General features: G+C 44.1%; 1 protein-coding gene across 1 annotated transcript in view; it reads left to right on the top strand.

Moving 5' to 3' along the window:
- Positions 1–19648, top strand: part of HSPA4 (heat shock protein family A (Hsp70) member 4) — a 48295-nt gene that overhangs the window by 7745 nt on the left and 20902 nt on the right. Inside the window, exons 2-6 of the mRNA XM_070415005.1 lie at positions 2395–2452; positions 7206–7346; positions 9608–9730; positions 18617–18716; positions 19340–19473. Coding sequence (XP_070271106.1) covers positions 2395–2452; positions 7206–7346; positions 9608–9730; positions 18617–18716; positions 19340–19473 — 556 coding nt within the window. The remainder of the gene's footprint in view (positions 1–2394; positions 2453–7205; positions 7347–9607; positions 9731–18616; positions 18717–19339; positions 19474–19648) is intronic.

Below are 19648 nucleotides of genomic sequence, written 5' to 3'. Positions count from 1 at the left end.
GGGAGTTGGAAGGCTTCACAGACGGAGTGGGTGATATTTCTGGAGAATGACTGATTTAGAAGGGACCAGAGCATTTCAAGTGGCAAAAGTGGCATGAGCAAAGCAGGAAAATTGGAAGACTGATTAACTTGGGTTGGGTGTTGCTATGTGCATGGAGGTGCTGTTGGGAGATGGGATAGGGTTAGGATGGTGAGAGACCTAAAGAATCTGGGCTTTATTTCTTGGTTATTGGTTTTCTTGGGAAGGTAATTAGAAGCTCTTGCTTCTAGAGTTATCTAGATAGAATAGGAAATTAACCTTTCAACAAGATATACAGGAAAGTTGGGAACATAAATGTTTTTTATTCTTGGAGCTAGTAATTGTTTTGAGATGGAGGTTTGAAAAGAAGGCTGCAGAAAACAATGAAAAATAATTAACATTGCCTTTTAGTTATGTTGAGATTGAGGTATTGGTGGTATACACTTTAGGAAATTAGATCTGGTAGTTTTTAGAAAGATGTAGTTTTACCAATCGATAGGCTTAGGAGAGGAGAGAGTGAATGGAGCGGTAAGATTTGGTTAATTTCCTGAAGGGCATTTATAGGCTGTGATAGCAGAGGTATTTAAGTGGTGCTCAGAAAACTTTAAAAATTATAGTGATTGGTAGCCCAACCATGGTGGCTCAGTGGTTGAGCATCGACCTATGAACCAGGAAATTGTGGTTCAATTCCCCGTCAGGGCACATGCCTGGGTTTCTGCCTCGACCCCCTATCTCTCTCCCCCTTTCCCTTCCTCTCTGAAACCAATTATATATATATATATATATATATATGTATATATATATATATATATATATATATATATATATATATTTTTTTTTTTTTTGGTAAAGAATTATGAATTTATTAGGTCATCTGGAAAACCAGATGGGCTGAGCCCCAAAATGGCGTCAGCCAATAAAAATATATTTAAAAAAAGTTTTAGAGATTGGTATATTTGCAGGAAGGCTGAGCTTCTTGAGGGGCTATGCCCAGCATGTTCTAGCCCCATAGAGTGTAGGATTCAGAGGAAATATGATACCAAGCTAAACTGCTCTGGGAGATTAGCTCACAGGGGTTCTTATCCCATTGGTTGAAAAGGGCCACAAAGGTCCAGAGAGGCTCAGCATTCTACTCCTATGCATAGGGCTAGTAAATTTAAGTACAATTCTACTTAATTTAATTATTAAGGTCATTTAAATATTCAGATTTGGACCAATGCAGTATGACTCCAGAGCCCTATTTCTTACTCTGCTAAATTGAAAGAAGTAGGTTTCCAGGGAGGATAGAGAAGGTCAAAACTAGAATGTAAAGTATGGAGAAATTATCTGACTCCATTGCTTTCTGATTACATGGCCCTGGATAAATTTACTTAATGCCTTTTTGATCTCAGCTTCCTATAAAATGGGAATAAGATAGGGTGTTAATGGGGATTAAGTGAGATACTACATATGAGCAATTTGTGCATTCATGATAATTAAAGCAGAAGAAAGTGGGCTTTACTACCTGAAGGGGAAATGGACTCTGGGAAGAGCTTGTCTTTTGGGATTTTTTTTAGGTGGTGTCAGTAAATTTGACCTTACAGCTTGAGAGAAAGCAGCTACTGTAAAGGGAGGTGACAGCTACATGAAAATTAACGGAATACAGGGTAACATAGGGATTAATTAGAATAAAAAACGAAGAGTGATGCATAGGGGTCATGATAGCAAAAGCTTCAACTTCAATATAGCTGACTTTAAGCTTAAGCATAGTATTTAAAAGTAGTTTACCTTTAAGCAGGCTTCAGTTTCACTTTCTAAATTAAGCAGCAAATAGGTCAAACCAATAGGCAGTATATGAATTGGTGATTTGGAAGAATGTGTTCAGAAGTGGGAATGAAGTTCTTTGTGAGAAGTTGAGTCCTCAGAAGCTAGTTCTAGAAAAATTACTTTTTATTTATATACTAAAGGACAAGAGTTTTCAGAGTTTATAGGCTGTTCTCTTTTTGTAGTTATAAGTTGTTTTAAAAAACAAAGAACATTTAATTGATGAATTGATATGAGGGTACATTATTTTATGTTGGGATTTGAACATCAGACTTGAAGAATTAGAGGATAGTGGAGACTGGCTAGTCCATCTCTCTAGTATTTTAGACAGATTGTCATCACATAAAACTGCAACATGTAAATGAGAGGACTCCAATTATTTTAAGAGGCAGCCTATTCTGTGGACAGTTTTACTGAACACTATAAAGGTTAAAGTCATAGATTTACTGTGTGCTGATAAAATAAACGGTTTTTTAGTGAAGACAGAAATCTTGCCTGGTATGGTTGTGGATATACTGTAATGTTGCATTAATTTTGGATGTAATATACTAAAATGTTTGTTTTATCTTCTAGGGCTTGCATTTCTTTTGGTCCTAAGAATCGGTCAATTGGAGCAGCAGCTAAAAGCCAGGTAGGTAGAGTTTTGTTTTTTCCTAAAATGAGTTATTTTTCTGGTTTATCCCTCCCTCCATTTAGCAACTATTCAAGTGCTCATTATGTGTCTAGCACTGGTAGGCAGTGCATGCATGTGAGACTTATCCCTATTCGCATGTACTTGAGTGAACATCATGAACAGTATAATCTGTTTAATGCAAACTGCTAGGATGTATTTTGCCCAGAACTTGTTTTAAACAAGGCTTGCTTGTTCCTTGATGTTTAAAATGCTCTTTAAAGTCGTCTCCTTGGGCCTTTCTTACTAATATTGAGGGTCATTGTTGTTTCTAGAATAGATCTTGTTAATCAAGGTTCTCGAGGAAGGAAAGCATACTTGTAGAATCACATTAACTTACCATTAGTTTATTTTGTAAACTAGGAATCTGACATATTTGCTGGTTTCAGAGCAGCAGAATCCCAAGAGTTCTGTTATCCTGAGTGTCTGAGGTTGCTGTGACATTAAGGAGTTGCATATTTGATCTTTTTATGGTTCAATTTGGAGCAAAATATAGAATGAATACTTGTCTCTCTTTCTGGACCCAGAAGGGCCTAAAATTCATAAGCCTAAGAAAATGGTGGTTGGCCAGTTGATTATTAATTAAACCGGGTGTTTTATAATCTTATTTTTAAAAAGTTCAAGATGTTTTAGGAGGCAGTAGATAGCAAGTACACAGCTGTATTGAATGTCTTTTCTTCTAAAATTTCAGTGAATTCTTCCTGTTTTTAAAATTTTCTTTCATTATTGAGAATAGCTATATTAAATTGGATGCCTAGTTCTTGGTTGACATAGTTAATTGTGGTATTGAGTTTCTATTTGGCAGCTTGCTGAAGCAGGGCCTGATTTGGGTGGCATTGTTTTACAAAAAGTCTTCTGTGTGGGCCCTTGGACATACCTGATGCAGAGGGGCTCTGTAGCTTATCCTTGGGGCTTAGTACACTTATCTCTGGCATTGAGAAGAGGAGTTTAAGCACAGGTTCATTCTTGAATTTTTTGAATGTCTTTACCAGCGTTTTTTCCTCCCGTAAATTATAGTAGTTTATTGTAGAGAAATAAAAAATATATAGATAGAATATTATAGGGAATTTGGAAGTTACTGTACTATCACTATCCAAAAATCACTTAGTATCTGAATGTATAACCTTTTGTACTCTTTCTAAGCATATAAATAGCTTCTCCCCTACAAAAGTGAAGTCATACTATATAGATACTTGTCTTCCAACGTCCTAAAATAATCTTGCCCACTATATAGCTATACCATAATTTATTTACCTATAAACATTTAGGCTATTTCTAGTCTTCTGGTATCATAAATAACTAGAGGCCCGGTGCACGAAATTCCTAGGCCTGGCTAGCAATCAGGGCCGATCAGGGCCTTCCAGCTGCCAGCTGGGGCCTTCTTTTGTTCTGCGCTGCCCCTGGTGGTCAGCACTTGTCATAGCAAGTGATCGAACTCCTAGTCGAACTCCCAAGGGGACACTTTGCATATTAGCCTTTTTATATATACTAGAGGCCCGGTGCACAAAAATTTGTGCACTGGGGGGCGGGTAGGGAAGGGGGGGGTCCCTCAGCCCGGCCTGTGCCCTCTCGCAGTCTGGGACCCCTCGGGAGATAACGACCTGCTGGCTTAGGCCTGCTCCTGGGTGGCAGAGGGCAGGCCCAATCCCTAAGTGCAGCCCCTGGTCAGGCTCAGAGCAGAGCTGATTGGGGAGTTGGGGCGCCGCCCCCTGTCATGCACAGAGCAGGGCGGATTGGGAGGTTGCGATGCCACCCTCAGTCATGCTCAGGGTAGGGCCGATTGGTGGGTTGGGGCACCGCCCCCTGTCACACTCAAGGCAGGGTCGATGGGGAGGTTGCGGCGCCACCCCCTGTCACGCACAGAGCAGGGCCAATCAGGGGGTTGGGGCGCTGCCCCTTGTCACGCACAGAGCAGGGCCCATCAGGGGGTTGGGGAGCTCCCCCCGTCACTCACAGAGTAGGGCCGATAGGGGAGTTAGGGCACCGCCCCCTGTCACACACAGAGCAGGGTGGATCAGGGGTTTGCGGCGCAGCCCTCTATCACCCACAGAGCAGGGCCGATCAGGGGGTTGGGGCGCCGCCACTCTCACACTCAGGGCAGGGCCGATGGGGAGGTTATGGCTCTACCCTGTCACACACAGAGCAGGGCCTGTGGGGCGGGGGGGGGCGGGGGGGTTGGGGCACTGCCCTCTATCACCCACAGAGCAGGGCCGATCAGGGGGTTTGGGCGCTGCCCCCTGTCACGTTGATCTGGTGCCAGGAGGCCTTGCGGCTCCGCTGATCCCGGTGCTGGGAGGCATATTACCCTTTTACTATATAGGATAGAGGCCTGGGGGCCGGCTGGTTTGCCCTGAAGGGTGTCCTGGATCAGGGTGGGGGGTCCCCACTGGGGTGCCTGGCCAGCCTGGATGAGGGGATGATGGCTGTTTGCAGCTGGTCACACACCCTTCAGGGTGGGGGTCCCCACTGGGGTGCCTGGCCAGTCTGGGTGAGGGTCTGAGGGCTGCTTTCAGGCTGGCGGTTGACTGAAGCTCCCAACCGCTCCTTTTTTTCTTTCTTTTTTTTTTTTTTATTCTGGGCCAGCTTTAGCTCTGGCTCTAGCTCTGAGGCTTCCGCTGCTGAAAGCAGGTATCTGGTTTGTTTGCGTTCTATAATCGAAACAATGTATAACTCCAGCTCTGAGATCCCGGCCGGCTGAAAGCTGGTTTCTGGGGTTTTGTTTAGCTTCTATATTTGTTACAATGTTTCATACTGCAAGCTCAGAGGCCAGCAAGGCAGGCAGGGAACGTTGGAGTCCTCTGTCACTGAAGCAAGCAAGCCTCATGTTCGCTTCCAGCTGCCTGGCTGCCAGCCGCCATCTTGGCTGGCAGTTAATTTGCATATCACCCTGATTAGCCAATGGGAAGGGTAGCGGTCGTACACTAATTACCATGTTTCTCTTTTATTAGATAGGAGGATATATATATATATATATATATATATATATATATATATATACATACTAGAGGCCTGGTGCACAAAAATTTGTGCACTCGGGGGGGAGGGGGGGTCCCCAGCCCGGCCTGTGCCCTCTCGCAGTCTGGGACCCCTCGGGAGATAACGACCTGCTGGCTTAGGCCTGCTCCTGGGTGGCAGAGGGCAGGCCCAGTCCCTAAGTACAGCCCCTGGTCAGGCTCAGAGCAGGGCCGATTGGGGAGTTGGGGCGCCGCCCCCTGTCATGCACAGAGCAGGGCGGATTGGGAGGTTGCGATGCCACCCTCAGTCATGCTCAGGGTAGGGCCGATTGGTGGGTTGGGGCACCGCCCCCTGTCACACTCAAGGCAGGGTCGATGGGGAGGTTGCGGTGCCACCCCCTGTCACTCACAGAGTAGGGCCGATAGGGGAGCTGGGGCACTGCCCCCTGTCACACACAGAGCAGGGTGGATCAGGGGGTTGGAGCACTGCACCCTGTCACACTCAGGGCAGGGCCGATGAGAGGTTATGGCTCTACCCTGTCACACACAGAGCAGGGCCCGTGAGGGGGAGGGGCATTGGAGCGCCGCACCCTGTCACAGAGCAGGGCTGATCAGGGGGTTGGTGCACCGCACCCTGTCAAACACAGAGCCGCAGGGCAATCAGGGGATTGGGGAGCTCCCCCCTATCAGGCACAGAGCAGGGCTGATCAGGGGGTTTGGGCGCTGCCCCCTGTCACGCTGATCCTGGTGCCGGGAGCCTTGCTGCTCCGCTGATCCCGGTGCCGGGAGGCATATTACCCTTTTACTATAAAGGATAGAGGCCCGGTGCCTGGGTAGGGACTGGCTGGTTTGCCCTGAAGGGTGTCCTGGATTAGGGTGGGGGTCCCCACTGGGGTGCCTGGCCAGTCTGGGTGAGGGGCTGAGGGCTGTTTTCCGAAAGCGGGTGACTGAAGCTCCCAACCGCTCCTTTTTTCTTTTTTTTTTTTTTTTTTTATTCTGGGCCAGCTTTAGCTCTGAGGCCTCGCTGCTGAAAACATGGATACAATGTTGCGGCCGGCTGGCTGAACCTGGCTGACTGACAGCCAGTTTCTGGGGTTTTGTTTAGCTTCTTATTTGCAACATAGTACAGTTTCTTAGAGTTGCAGCTGAGAGGCAGGCAGCAGCAGGCGGGGAACGTTGGAGTCCGCAGTCACGGGAGCAAGCAAGCCTCCCTGCTCGCTTCAGTGCATGGCTGCCGGCTGCCATCTTGGCTGACAGTTAATTTGCATAAGGATATGCTGATTAGCCAATGGGAAGGGTAGCGGTCGTATGCTAATTACCATGTTTCTCTTTTATTAGTGTAGATATATAGATACTCTGTCAGTATGGTAAGTTTCTTTCACTAGAGTTTCTGAATTGACACATACTTCCAAACTGACTCCTGGAAAGCTTGAATCACAAACTATGAGTAATTTTTAAAAGCTAATAAAAATCATTATGTATAAATGTTTTGGAATTTTAGGGTGGAAAATACTTTTGTAAGTATAATGACCTATTTATATTAAGCAGGACAAGCGGGGCTGTCTGTGATCTCTGTGTTACTTGTTCAAGTCCCTCACCCTTCAAGCCTCACTTCACATGCTAGTAGGCATCATTCAGAAAAGTTTAGTGCTGAAGAAAACTAATGATGCTAATTTAATCTGATGCTATTGATTTTCTTTTTTCCTAATTTAATTGCTATCAGTCTTTCTACTTTTTGACTCAGCTTTCCTTTCTCTTAGATCATTTCCAATGCAAAGAACACAGTCCAGGGATTTAAAAGATTCCATGGCCGAGCATTCTCTGATCCGTTTGTGGAGGCAGAAAAATCTAACCTTGCATATGATATTGTGCAATTGCCTACTGGATTAACAGGTATAAAGGTAAGGTTCTCAAGGTAATTCCTGATGATTAAAATATAGCATTTTATTTTATTAGGTCAGTGTATATCAGTACCATTCTGATTTCATTGTATAATGAAAATGCTTAGGAAAAACTTGCTAGTAAAGACCATTTGGCATTTTTTTCAGTGATTTGGATTTTGATTGAGAACCATCGGTGGCAGTGTTATATGGCTTTGACAGATAGGTAGTGATAAAATTAAAAAAAAAAAAGATATTTTATTGATTTTTACAGAGAGGAAGGGAGAGGGATAGAGAGTTAGAAACATTGATGAGAGAGAAACATCGATCAGCTGCCTCCTGCACACCCGCTGCTGGGGATGTGCCTGCAACCAAGTTACATGTCCTTGACCGGAATCGAACTTGGGACCCTTCAGTTCGCAGGCTGACGATCTGTCCACTGAGCCAAACCGGTTAGGGCAGGTAGTGATAAAATTAATGCGGCCATTGCTGCTTGTCTTTTTTTATTTTAATTTTTTATTTCAGAGAGGAAAGGAGAGGGAGAGAGAGCTGGAAGCATCAATGATGAGAGAGAATCATTGATTGGCTGTCTCCTGCACGCCCCTCCACTGGGGATCAAGCCCACAACCTGGGCGTGTGCTCTTGACCGGAATCGAACCTGGGACCCTTCAGTCTGCAGGCTGACGCTCTATCCATTGAGCCAAACCTGTCTTGTTTACTGATGTGATTTTAGGGTGTGACTTGTGGAAGACCAAAGAAATCAACACTTTTAAGTCATTAGCCAGATATATGGTCATACTTTTGACAATATGAATTAGATTGAAAAAGATGTTGTTCTTTTGAGGAAAAGGGAGTTTAGTTTTTGATATCTCTGGGATATCTAGAAGATCCTCTTTGTGAAGCATGCAGTGAACTGATCGTTCAAAAGAGGTGAGAGGCTGGGGATGGGTAGGGTGCATTCCACTGTCTCTCTAGTACTCGGAGGTGGTAAGAAGAACACAGGAGAGGGTGGTTGAACTTTCCATGCAAGTGAGTTTAGAGAGAGGAGATTTGGTGTTTGAGACCTTCCAATTGGAGAAATCAGAATCATGGGAACAGGCATACATTCCAAGAGATGATGAGAATTGAGAGAAAAAGGTAGTTGATGGTGCCATTGTAGCTGAGAATTCAGTTGAATTTAGAAGTGATGAATTCTGATAACTGAAGTATGATCTCTGGGTTTACTTAGGATATCTATGGCAATAATCTCAGAACAGTTTGGATGACCTAGTAAGGGAGTAAAGCTGGAGTACAGAGGAGGGAAAAAGGGCGGGGTGAAGAAATGAGGGGACGGGATACTTACCATTAAGAAAGAAATAGGATGAATACTGGCAGATTTAGTCATAAGCATTGCAAGAGCCAAAGGAGAAAGAGACTAAGGAGAAGACCTGGAGGTTAAGTAGATCCAAGTATGAGGGTAGGAGTTGACTAAGTTTATATAAATAGCAGGGAAGAAGAGGCAACTTAGAAATAGGCTCACTGGGAGGGTTATTTTCCCATCTTTATCATGCAATAAAATGAGAAACTGTTAGACTCTAAACCAGAGTACATTATGGTTGGGCTGGGGAGTGAGGAGCAGGTAGCTTTCAAGCTGAGTTAGAGCAGCAGATTTAAAAGAAGAGAGTGATATTTTCTGGTCTGCATTGTAGTGGGGGAGTTATGGGTATATGTGGGATGGGGCTTACTTATCCTACCCAGCCTTTCAACATACAAAGTTTGCAACTCTTGTCAAAGTTGCAGACTTCATCCAGGGTAGGCTATCTCGAAGCTTTGTTTGTTATATTCTTTAATTCACCAAGTATTTATTTTGTCAGGTCTGTCAGTACTAGAGCTATAGCAGTGAATGAATTTGACTAAAAACATGTCCTCAGGTTAGATTGAATATTGGGGAGGTGATAACACACAGTATGTCAGATGGTAAAATAGTTCACCACCAGCCCCTTTACAGAGGGGCAGTGTAGCTCATGGTGAGCTACACCAACTTGCTTCTGCACAGGTAAATTGTCTCAGATTTTATTGATAAACTTGCCACAACATTGTTTACGTAGTGGTCCTCATCTTTAAGTATCATGTACATGTTATAAAGATAAAAGTGACCTTTAAATTATTTTTGCTTCTAAAACTAGCTTTCTTCACTTCTATCTTGAGATAATGTTTCATTGATGATGGTGAGATATTGCTCATTTTAGGCTCTTAGGACATGAAAAAATATAAGTCTAGATCCTTTTGTCATTTTATTGCAGGTGAAATACATGGAGGAAGAACGAAATTTTACCACGGAGCAAGTGACTGCCATGCTTTTGTCCAAACTGAAGGAGACAGCAGAAAGTGTTCTTAAAAAGCCTGTTGTGGACTGTGTTGTTTCAGTGAGTTGGAGCCCTACTCATTATTAAGACTTGCATGAAGAAGCATTTTCATTTGAACTGCAAATAATATTGGTTTTTGCCTTAGGTTGTATGATTGATTATTTTAAGAAATTTATCAAACTAGACCTCATTTTCTTGAATTCTCTTTTCTGGTCCCTAGTTATTGCTCCAGCCTCCTCTGTTGTTCTGCCTATTTAAAGGCTTTTCTAAACCCACTTCATCCTGGATTTCTTGTAGCACTGAGCATAGTGTCTAGTGCAGGGGTGGGCAAACTTTTTGACTCGAGGGCCACAATGGGTTCTTAAACTGGACCGGAAGGCCAGAACAAAAGCATGGATGGAGTGTTTGTGTGAACTAATATAAATTCAAAGTAAACATCATTACATAAAAGGGTACGGTCTTTTTTTTTTTTTAGTTTTATTCATTTCAAACGGGCCGGATCCGGCCCGCGGGCCGTAGTTTTCCCACGGCTGGTCTAGTGACTACTTATTTGTTAAATTAGTTGAATACTCTCAATGAGAAATGCTTTATTTTTCTCCCTTTGTATCTCTGTATCTTTGCTGTCACTGTATCTAGCTCTAAAGGCAAACAGCAATAGACTTTATCTTGTCTTTTCCATAATCTTATCTAGATGGAAGCGTGGCTGTTTGTAGCAATGTGCTTGTAATATGATGGAGTCCTTAGCAACCATTGAAATTTCGGCAGTTGTATTGGCTTTGTCACTGAATCTCCTCTTTCCGTGGCTGTTATTTGATACTAGAGGCCCGATGCACGAAGATTTGTGCGAGAATAGGCCTTCCTTCCCCTGGCTGCCGGCACCGGTTTCCCTCCGGCACCCAGGACCTGGGCTGCTTTGCTCCGGCTGCTGACAGGCATGTGGGACCCGGGCTGCTTTGCTCCAGCCGTCGCCAGGCATCTGGGACCGGGACTGCTTTCCTCTGGCTGCTGCTGCCACCCACCTGGGGTGTGCTCTGAGCCACGCCACACAGCTGCTAGGAGCACGCTCCCATCCCTGGTGTGTGTGTGTCTGCTGGGGTGGAGGCGTGCTCCGAGCCGTGCTGCGCAGCCCGGCTTGGAGCACAGAGCACATCCCCACCCCTGGTCTGTGTATGTCCGCTGGGGCTGAGGGCGGCACACAGTCCTCTCCCGCCCATCTTGCGGGCAGCTCTTCCTGAGTGCTCCTGATGCAGCCTCCTTCAGCGGTCCTGATGCCTGGCTAATTTGCATATTACCTGTTTATATATATACTAGAGGCCCAGTGCACAAAAATTTGTGCACTCGGGGTGGGGGGTGGGTCCCTCAGCCTGGCCTGTGCCCTTTTGCAGTCTGGGACCCCTCAGGGGATGACCACCTGCTGGCTTAGGCCCGCTCCCCGGGAGATTGGGCCTAAGCTGGCAGTCAGACATCACCCTGGCAGCCCAGCAGCCCTCGGGGGATGTCCACTTGCCAGCGGGGAGCAGGCCTAAGCTGCAGTCTGACATCCTTAGCGCTGCTGAGGCGGCGGGAGAGGCTCCCACCACCACCGCTGTACTGGCAGCTGTCAGCCTGGCTTGTGGCTGAGAAGAGCTCCCCCTGTGGGAGTGCACTGACCATCAGGGGGCAGCTCCTGCATTGAGCATCTGCCCCCTGGTGGTCAGTGTGTGTCATAATCACCAGTAATTTCTAGTCTTTCTGCTGTTAGGGTCAGTTTGCATATTACCCTTTTATTATATAGGATAGAGGCCTGGTACATGGGTGGGGGCCGGCTGGTTTGCCCTTCAGGGTGGGGGTCCCCACTGGGGTCCCCACTGGGGTGCCTGGCCAGCCTGGGTGAGGGGCTGATAGCTGTTTGCAGGCTGGTCAAGCCTCCCCCCGCCCAGTGGGGATCCTCACCCGATGGAGCTTTGGCCAGCCTGGGTGAGGGGCTGATGGCTGTTTTCAGGCTGGCCACACCCCCTTTAGGGTGGGGTTCCCCACTGGGGTGCCTGGCCAGTCTCGGTGAGGGCTGAGGGCCCTTTTCAGGCTGGCCAAGCCTCCCCGGCGACGGAAGCTCCCAGTCTCTCCTTTTTTTCTTTCTTTTTTTCTTCTGGGATTTATTTACCATCTATAATTGAAACTTTGTAACCTGGAGTGGAGCTCAGAGCCGGCCAGGGCTTGGCTTCCTCCATTGCCAGGGGCAACCCAAGGCTCCAGCTCCGTGGCCACGGCAGGCTGAAAGCAGGTATCTGGGGTTTATTTACCTTCTATAATTGAAACTTTGTTGCCTGAGTGGAGCTCAGAGCTGGCCAGAGCAGGTGGGAGGGAAAGCCTCCTGCTCGCTCCAGCTCCGTGGCCACGGCCGGCTGAAAGCAGGTATCTGGGGTTTATTTACCTTCTATAATTGAAACTTTGTTGCTTTGAGTGTAGCTTAGAGCCGGCCGCGGCAGGCGGGGAACCTTGGCTTCCTCCATCACTGAAGCAAGCAAGCCTCCTGCTCGCTCCAGCTCTGTGGCTGCTGGCCGCCATCTTGGTTGGCGTTTAATTTGCATATCTTGCTGATTAGCCAATGGGAGGCGTAGCGAAGGTATGGTCATTTACCATGTTTGTCTATTATTAGGTAAGAGTAGAGGCCTGGTGCACAAAAATTTGTGCACTGGGTGGGGGGAGGGGCTGGGGGTGTCCCTCAGCCGGACCTGTGCTCTCTCACAGTCTGGGACCCCCTCGGGAGATAACCACCTGCTGGCTTAGGCCTGCTCTCCGGGTGGCAGATGGCAGGACCGGATCCCGCGCTGGGTCGCAGATGGCAGGCCCTCTGCCACGCCGCCCCGCTGCCCACCACACACGGCAGGCCCGGCAGGCAGCGGGGCGGGGCGGGGTGGGGCGTGGGGCGGGCAGAATGCAATCCGCCGTGCCCCGCTGTCCGCCGGGCCGTGCACATGGACTACATGCCCCGCTGGCCGCCGGGCCGCGCACATGGACTGCAGGCCTGGCAGGCGGTGGCTGGCGGTGGGGCGGGCGGATCGCACTTTCCCGCCCTGCCTGCAGTATGCAAATTAGCCGCGATCTTTGTTGGCGGTTAATTTGCATATTGCGCTGATTAGCCAGCATATTGCGCTGATTAGCCAATGGGAGGCGTAGCGAAGGTACGGTCAATTACCATGTTTGTCTATTATTAGATAGGATAGATGTTATCTCTGTGGCCTCCTTTGTTGGTGCATTGGTTGACAAAGCAAGGACTGTTAGGTAGTTTTTTACCACAGTCTGTTGTCTGGCGGATTCCATAATTCTTGGCTATCTAGTAAAGCAGAACTGACATTTGTTGGGAAAAATTGGATTATGACTGTTGTGCTACATTCTGGTGATGCAAAGAATAAAAATGATGCTTCTCTTAAAGATTCCGTACAGACGCTCTATTTTTTTAGATGCTTTCTGCCTTTTCTGAGCTCTTTATTGGTCTGTCAGATTTGTCCTCATTTTCCCATCTAGTTAGTGCCTTTAACATTGATCCTGAATTATGCTCAGTGTTGAAGTAAAATTTATGTAAAATGATAGAATGCTTGAGTGGTGTTTTCAACTTTTTGAACAAGTTTAGAGGTGATGTGTTAAGTCATGTGTTGGGGGACCTAAGGACTACACTGAGTTTTGATGATTTGCTAAGAGAATTCACAGGACTCAGAGAGTATGGCTGTTCTTAAGGCTAAGATTTATTACAGCAAAAGGGCACAGAGCAAAATCAACAAAGGGAAAAGGTACATGGGCAATGAATGTCTGGAGGAAACCAGGCACAAGCTTCCAAAAGTCCTATCTATCTATCTATCTATCTATCTATCTATCTATTTCATAGAGGAAGGAAAGGGAGAGAGAGAGAGAAACATCAATGATGAGAGAGAATCATTGATTGGCTGCCTCCTGCACACCTCCACTGGGGATCAAGCCCACAACCCAGGCATGTGCCCTTGATCAGAATCAAACCCGGGACCCTTCAGTACAGGCTTGACGATGCTATATCCACTGAGCCAAACCAGCTAGGGCCAAGAGTCCCTCTTAATTAAGCACTGCTTAATTATTCCAGCAACAAATTGTGACAGCATGTGTGAAAATGTCATACACCAGGGAAGTTCTGCCCGTAGCCTTCCCGGAGTCGAGGGTTTTCCTTGGAGGGGCAGAGTCAGTCATGTAGGTACCTTATGCCTAGCATGTACCAAAATACAGACTTTCAGAAGTAAAGTAGGTATTCCGCATAAATTACGTTGTAGAAACAGTTTAGGCACAGTGCCTCACTCTTAACATTTAGGGAAATTTTTGTATCAACTTAGGGAACTGTTTATCACTCAAGTTCCTGGATTCTAGGAAAGGGCCCACCTTGTCATTAGACCTTTCTAAGGATAACTATCTCTGGTCTCTATGTGAACTCTCTTCTGCACAGTCACTACTCTAGCTCTTTGTACTAATGATATATCTCATTGCTATGTAAATAGAACCTCGGTGTGTTGTGCTTAATATATAAATTGATTATTGTTAAAACATAAACTTTATTTTTTTAGAAAGGTAATAATAGCCCAGTGTTCAAAAATCAAATGTGTAGATAGGAGGGTGTATGGAAGCTTCCGCACCCTTGTTATCTAGTAAGTAGTATTTCCTTCCCAAAGTTACCAATTTTACCACTTTGTCACATACAGATCTTCCTAGAGGCTTTTATGTACTGAAGCAAATCCAGATAGATCCTTTTTAACTTTCAGTTTTCTTTTAACAAATTTTGGACAATTTATCTTGTATTCATTCCATAGCAATAAGGAAGTGCATCATTCCTTTTAATGTCTGCGAGACTCCAGTTTATGAGGTACTTATTTAGCTAGTCTCTGTTGCACATCCAGTTTTTTTTTTTTTTAATCATTAATCAGCTGCCTCCTGCACGCCCCCTACTGGGGATTGAGCTCGCAACCTGGGCGTATGCCCTTGACTGGAATTGAACCTGGGACCCTTTAGTCCGCAGGTGGAAGCTCTATCCACTGGGCCAAACCAGCTAGGGCAGTTTTTTTTTTTTTTCTGTGAAGAATGCTGCAATGAGTACATTTAAATATCATTTTGCTCTTATATGATAAGTTTGTAGAATTTATAGACTAACTTCTTAGAAGTGCAATTGCTGGGACAAAAGATATGTGTATAATAGTTCCCCCTTATTCATGGTTTCACTTTCCGTGGTTTCAGTTACATGCAGTGAACCTCAGTCCAAATATATTAAATGGAAAATTCCAGAAACAAACCATTCATAAATTAAAGTTGCATGCCATTCTGGGTCCTGCTTTGCCTGCTCTGTCCTGCTGGCATTATGAATCATCCTTTTGTTCATTGTATCCACATTGTATGGACAGTACTCCAAGGTATTTTGAGGGAGAGACCATATTCACTTAACTTTTATTACAGTATATTGTGTAATTGTTACGTTTTATGATTAGGTGGTGTTAATCTCTTACTATGCCTAATTTATAAACTTTACCACAGGTGTGTATATATAGGAAAAAAACATTATATATATATGTATAGGGTTTGATACTATCCTCAGTTTCAGGCATCCACCAGGGGTCTTGCATACCCCCAAATGGACTACTGTATTTGTAATTTCTTATTTTTTAATTTTATTGATTTCAGGGAGAGGAAGGGCGAGGGAGAGAGAGATAGAACGTCAATGATGAGAGAGAATCATTGATTGGCTGCGTCCTGCATGCCCCTTACTAGGAGTCTAACTTTGACTTCCTGATTCATAGGTTGATGCTCAACCACTGATCCACACTGGCCGGGCTGTATTTGTAATTAAAAAAAAATTAAAAAAAAAATTAATTTCAGAGAGAGAGAAACATCAGTGATGAGAGAGAATCACTGATCAGCTGCCTGCACCCCCCCTACTGGGATCAAGCCAGAAACCCGGGCATGTGCCCTGACCTAGAATCGAACCAGTGACCTCTTGGTTCACAGGTTGATGCTCAACCACTGAGACACACTGTCTGGGCTGTATTTGTAATTTTTACAGCTGTTCAGTTACCCTTCAAAGAATTTGCAGTAGTTCCCACTTCCACCTGTAATATATGAAAGGGCTTATTTCACTGCAGCCTCACCAGCACAGCTTATTGGTGTTTTAGCTAATTCTAATAGGTAGAATCATGGTATCAAAGTGTATGTAATCTTACTATTTAGGTGAAGACGAACATTTTAAAACTGAAGAGCCATTTTGTATTTTCCGTTGTTTGAAATGTTCCTGTTCTCTGCTCATTTTATTCTGAGTTTGTGATTTTTCATTTTGTAGTTCGTTACATATTATTAGATTAGATCTTTGCGCTTTTATGATGTGAGTTGCAAATATTTTCCACATTTGGTCATTCGAATATTTTATGAGTCACAAATTTTTCTTTTCTTCTGGGTGTTGTGTTATATTTAGAAAATCCTTTCTTAATCTGATGGTAAAATTCCTTTCATTCTAGTGCTCTTGATTTTTTTTTTTTTTTTACATTTAAGTCTTTGATTTGACCTACATTTTGGTATAAGTTGTACAGTAGGGATGTCAATTGATTATTTTCTTTTTTTTTTTTTTTTTTTTTTTTTTTTTTTTTTTTTTTCCTTGGGTCTCCAATGTTTATTCCTCAGTGATTAAACTTTACAGATTATTAGTGCAGCAATGGTAGCAAGACATACTACAGGAAGACAGTCACACTTTTTAACATTTTCGAGTTTATCAAGCTCTTTCATAAACATTATCCAATCTGATCCTTGCTACAACTTTATGTAGCAGGATGGACAGGTATTAGGTCTCTGAGTTCTGTCAGGACATTTCCTCTCATATCAGGTTGCATCACATGTCTAATTATCTTTTTTTTTTTTTTTTTTAAATTAAATCTTTATTGTTCAGATTATTACATTTGTTCCTCTTTTTTCCCCCCATAACTCCCCTCCTTCCAGCTCCCACCCCACCCTCCACCCTCACTCCCCACCCACTGTGTTCATCCATAGGTGCATGATTTTTGTCCAGTCACTTCCCGCATCTCCCACACCCCTTTTTCCCCCAAGAATAGTCAGTCTATTCCCTTTCTATGTCCCTGATTCTATTATAATCACCAGTTCATTCTGTACATCAGGTTATTTATTCACTTGATTCTTAGATTCATTTGTTGATAGATGCATGTTTGTTGTTCATAATTTGTATCTTTACCTTTTTCTTCTTCTTCCTCTTCTTAAAGGATACCTTTCAGCATTTCATATAATACTGGTTTGGCGGTGATGAACTCCTTTAGCTTTTCCTTATCTGTGAAGCTCTTTATCTGACCTTCAATTCTGAATGATAGCTTTGCTGGATAAAGTAATCTTGGTTGTAGGTTCTTGGTATTCAGCACTTTGAATATTTCTTGCCATTCCCTTCTGGCCTGCAAAGTTTCTGTTGAGAAATCAGCTGACAGTCGAATGGGTATTCCCTTGTAGGTAATTGAGCCTCTTTCTCTTGCTGCTTTTAAGATTTTCTCTTTGTCTTTTGCTCTTGGCATTTTAATGATGATGTGTCTTGGTGTGGTCCTCTTTGGATTCCTTTTGTTTGGGGTTCTCTGCGCTTCTTGGACCTGTAAGTCCATTTCTTTCACCAGGTGGGGGAAGTTTTCTGCCATTATTTCTTGAAATAGGTTTTCAATATCTTGCTGTCTCTCATCTTCTGGCACTCCAATGACTCTGATATTAGACCGCTTAAAGCTGTCCCAGAGGCTCCTTACACTATCTTCACACTTTCGGATTCTTTTTTCATTTTGCTTTTCCAATTGGGTGTTTTTTGTCGAATCTTTGGTTTGATTATTGTACTCCTCTGGTCTGCTATTGGGTATAATATTCTTTATTTCAGTCCGTGTATGCTTACTTTCTAATTTCTTTATCGTAGCATCGAGGGTCTCATTAGTTTTCGTGAGGCTCTGCACAAATTTATGGCAAGCCCTCAAAATTGCGATTCTTAGCTCCATATCCTCCATTTCTGTCATGTTTTTTTGTCTCCGCATCTTTTATGCTTTCTTGGTGCACCCCCTTGTGGTCTCTGTGCGCAGTCTTGTTCTAGCCAAGCCTTAATTGTTGTAGTTAACACTAGAGGGGTTTGACCACCAGGCCGGCTGGCTGTGGAAATCAGCTGTGTGGAAAACGTCTGCCTTCTGGGGAGGTGCTAATCCAGCCTTTGCCTGAGGCAATCGGCAAATGGCTGTGCGCAGGTTTTGGGCGGGGCGGGATCAACAGGGCGGGCGGAGGGAGCAGTTATGGCCACGCTCAGTCCCGTTCCCAGAGGCTCTGCTTCTCAGAACCCCGGCAGCCGCTGCAAACCTCGGAGAGAAAGCTGCCCTCAGGTCCCAACTGATGCCGGATAATCCCGCTTCTCCCGTTTGAGTCTGGGTCCCTAGAGACTCGCCCGGATCTGGAGCCCAGAGTCTGAGACTCACTCCCGGCAGAAAACGACAACCGCGCCCTCAGCCACCAGCCCGCTTTGCACGCGCACCTCGGTACCTTTGTATTTTCCACACTGCGCCGCCTCTGAGCCTCGATTTGCTGTTCTCTTTCCTTCTAGTTGTAGAGTCTCTCTTCAGCCAGCCTTCCTGTGGTTCTGGGTGATGTCCGTTCAGTCTTTTAGTTGTATTTTTGAAATGGTTGTTTGCGGCAGCGGTCTCCGGTGTTTACCTACGCCGCCATCTTGGTCTCTCTCCCAATTGATTATTTTCAATATGGCTGGCTATCCATTGTCTCGCTACTACTTGTTGAATTTTCTAAATTTTCCCTACTGGTTTGAAATCCTCTGATCATAAGCAGAATAAATGCCTTTAGTTGACTGAGGGTGGTTCTGGATTTTACTGTTTTTTTTTGACAGGTGCATCCTAAATGAATCTCCATAATACAGTAAACTTCTAAAATTTTTTGTAGGTTCCTTGTTTCTATACTGATGCAGAAAGAAGGTCAGTAATGGATGCAACACAGATTGCTGGTCTCAATTGCCTGCGATTAATGAATGAAACTACTGCAGGTAAGAGAGACTATTAACTAAAATTTTTTACTTACTTAATCTTGAATGTTGTGATGATCCTAGGGTTTCTTCTTCTTTATTTTTTTGGTTACTGTGTCACATATGAAGAATTCATCTGACCAGTACTTTTTCAGTATCTTCATATTGAATCACATGGTTGTTTGTAAGGAAATACATTTATTGTGTGCTTGGAGCAGTGCTTTGATTTAAAGATTTGACCTTTTCTATGCCTTGTGGGCTGGTGGAGTCAGAGGAATGGATGTAAAGCAACATCTCAGGGCCAGGATATGTGGGAATGCTGAAATGGCACAATGGTAGAAGAAATCCTGGAAAATATGTTTGGGAAAGTGGGGGAAGTGGTTTGGGAGCAATTGCCAAGTCATTGGAATTGGAAACTGGATTTGGAAACATTAAGGAACCCTTAGTCAGCATTTCACTCTTTGAAGTTAATATTTTTCATTAATAAATTATGCAAAGCTTTTAAGAATTTTAATTCTTTCTAGAACTGAGCATATGATGCAGCTCCATTCATTATATACAAAGTCTGTTTTGTTTCCTACTTAAATTTTAAGTTTACTCTTAGATGATAATATTATGTCGAATTTAATTTTTTTCCTATGTAGTTGCTCTTGCATATGGAATCTATAAGCAAGATCTTCCTGCCTTAGAAGAGAAACCAAGAAATGTAGTTTTCATAGACATGGGGCATTCTTCTTATCAAGTTTCTGTATGTGCATTTAATAGAGGAAAACTTAAAGTAAGTATATTTTTTTCTGGAAGACTATTATAAATGTATGGTAATTAGGAACTTGTGAGACAATTTAAATGTTCAAAGGATTTTGTTTCACTAATGGAAACTTGCTATGAGTCATCTGAACTAGAAACTAAGTATATAGGGGTGGGTGGAAGTTGTCAGCTCAAAATAATTTATT

The sequence above is a fragment of the Myotis yumanensis genome, unplaced genomic scaffold (genome assembly GCF_028538775.1).
Source record: "Myotis yumanensis isolate MYYU_CA2020_CCGP unplaced genomic scaffold, mMyoYum1.0.hap1 SCAF_5, whole genome shotgun sequence".
Taxonomy (NCBI): domain Eukaryota; kingdom Metazoa; phylum Chordata; class Mammalia; order Chiroptera; family Vespertilionidae; genus Myotis; species Myotis yumanensis.
The sequence above is the reverse complement of the archived record's forward strand: the minus strand, read 5'-3'. Positions and strand labels throughout refer to the sequence as shown.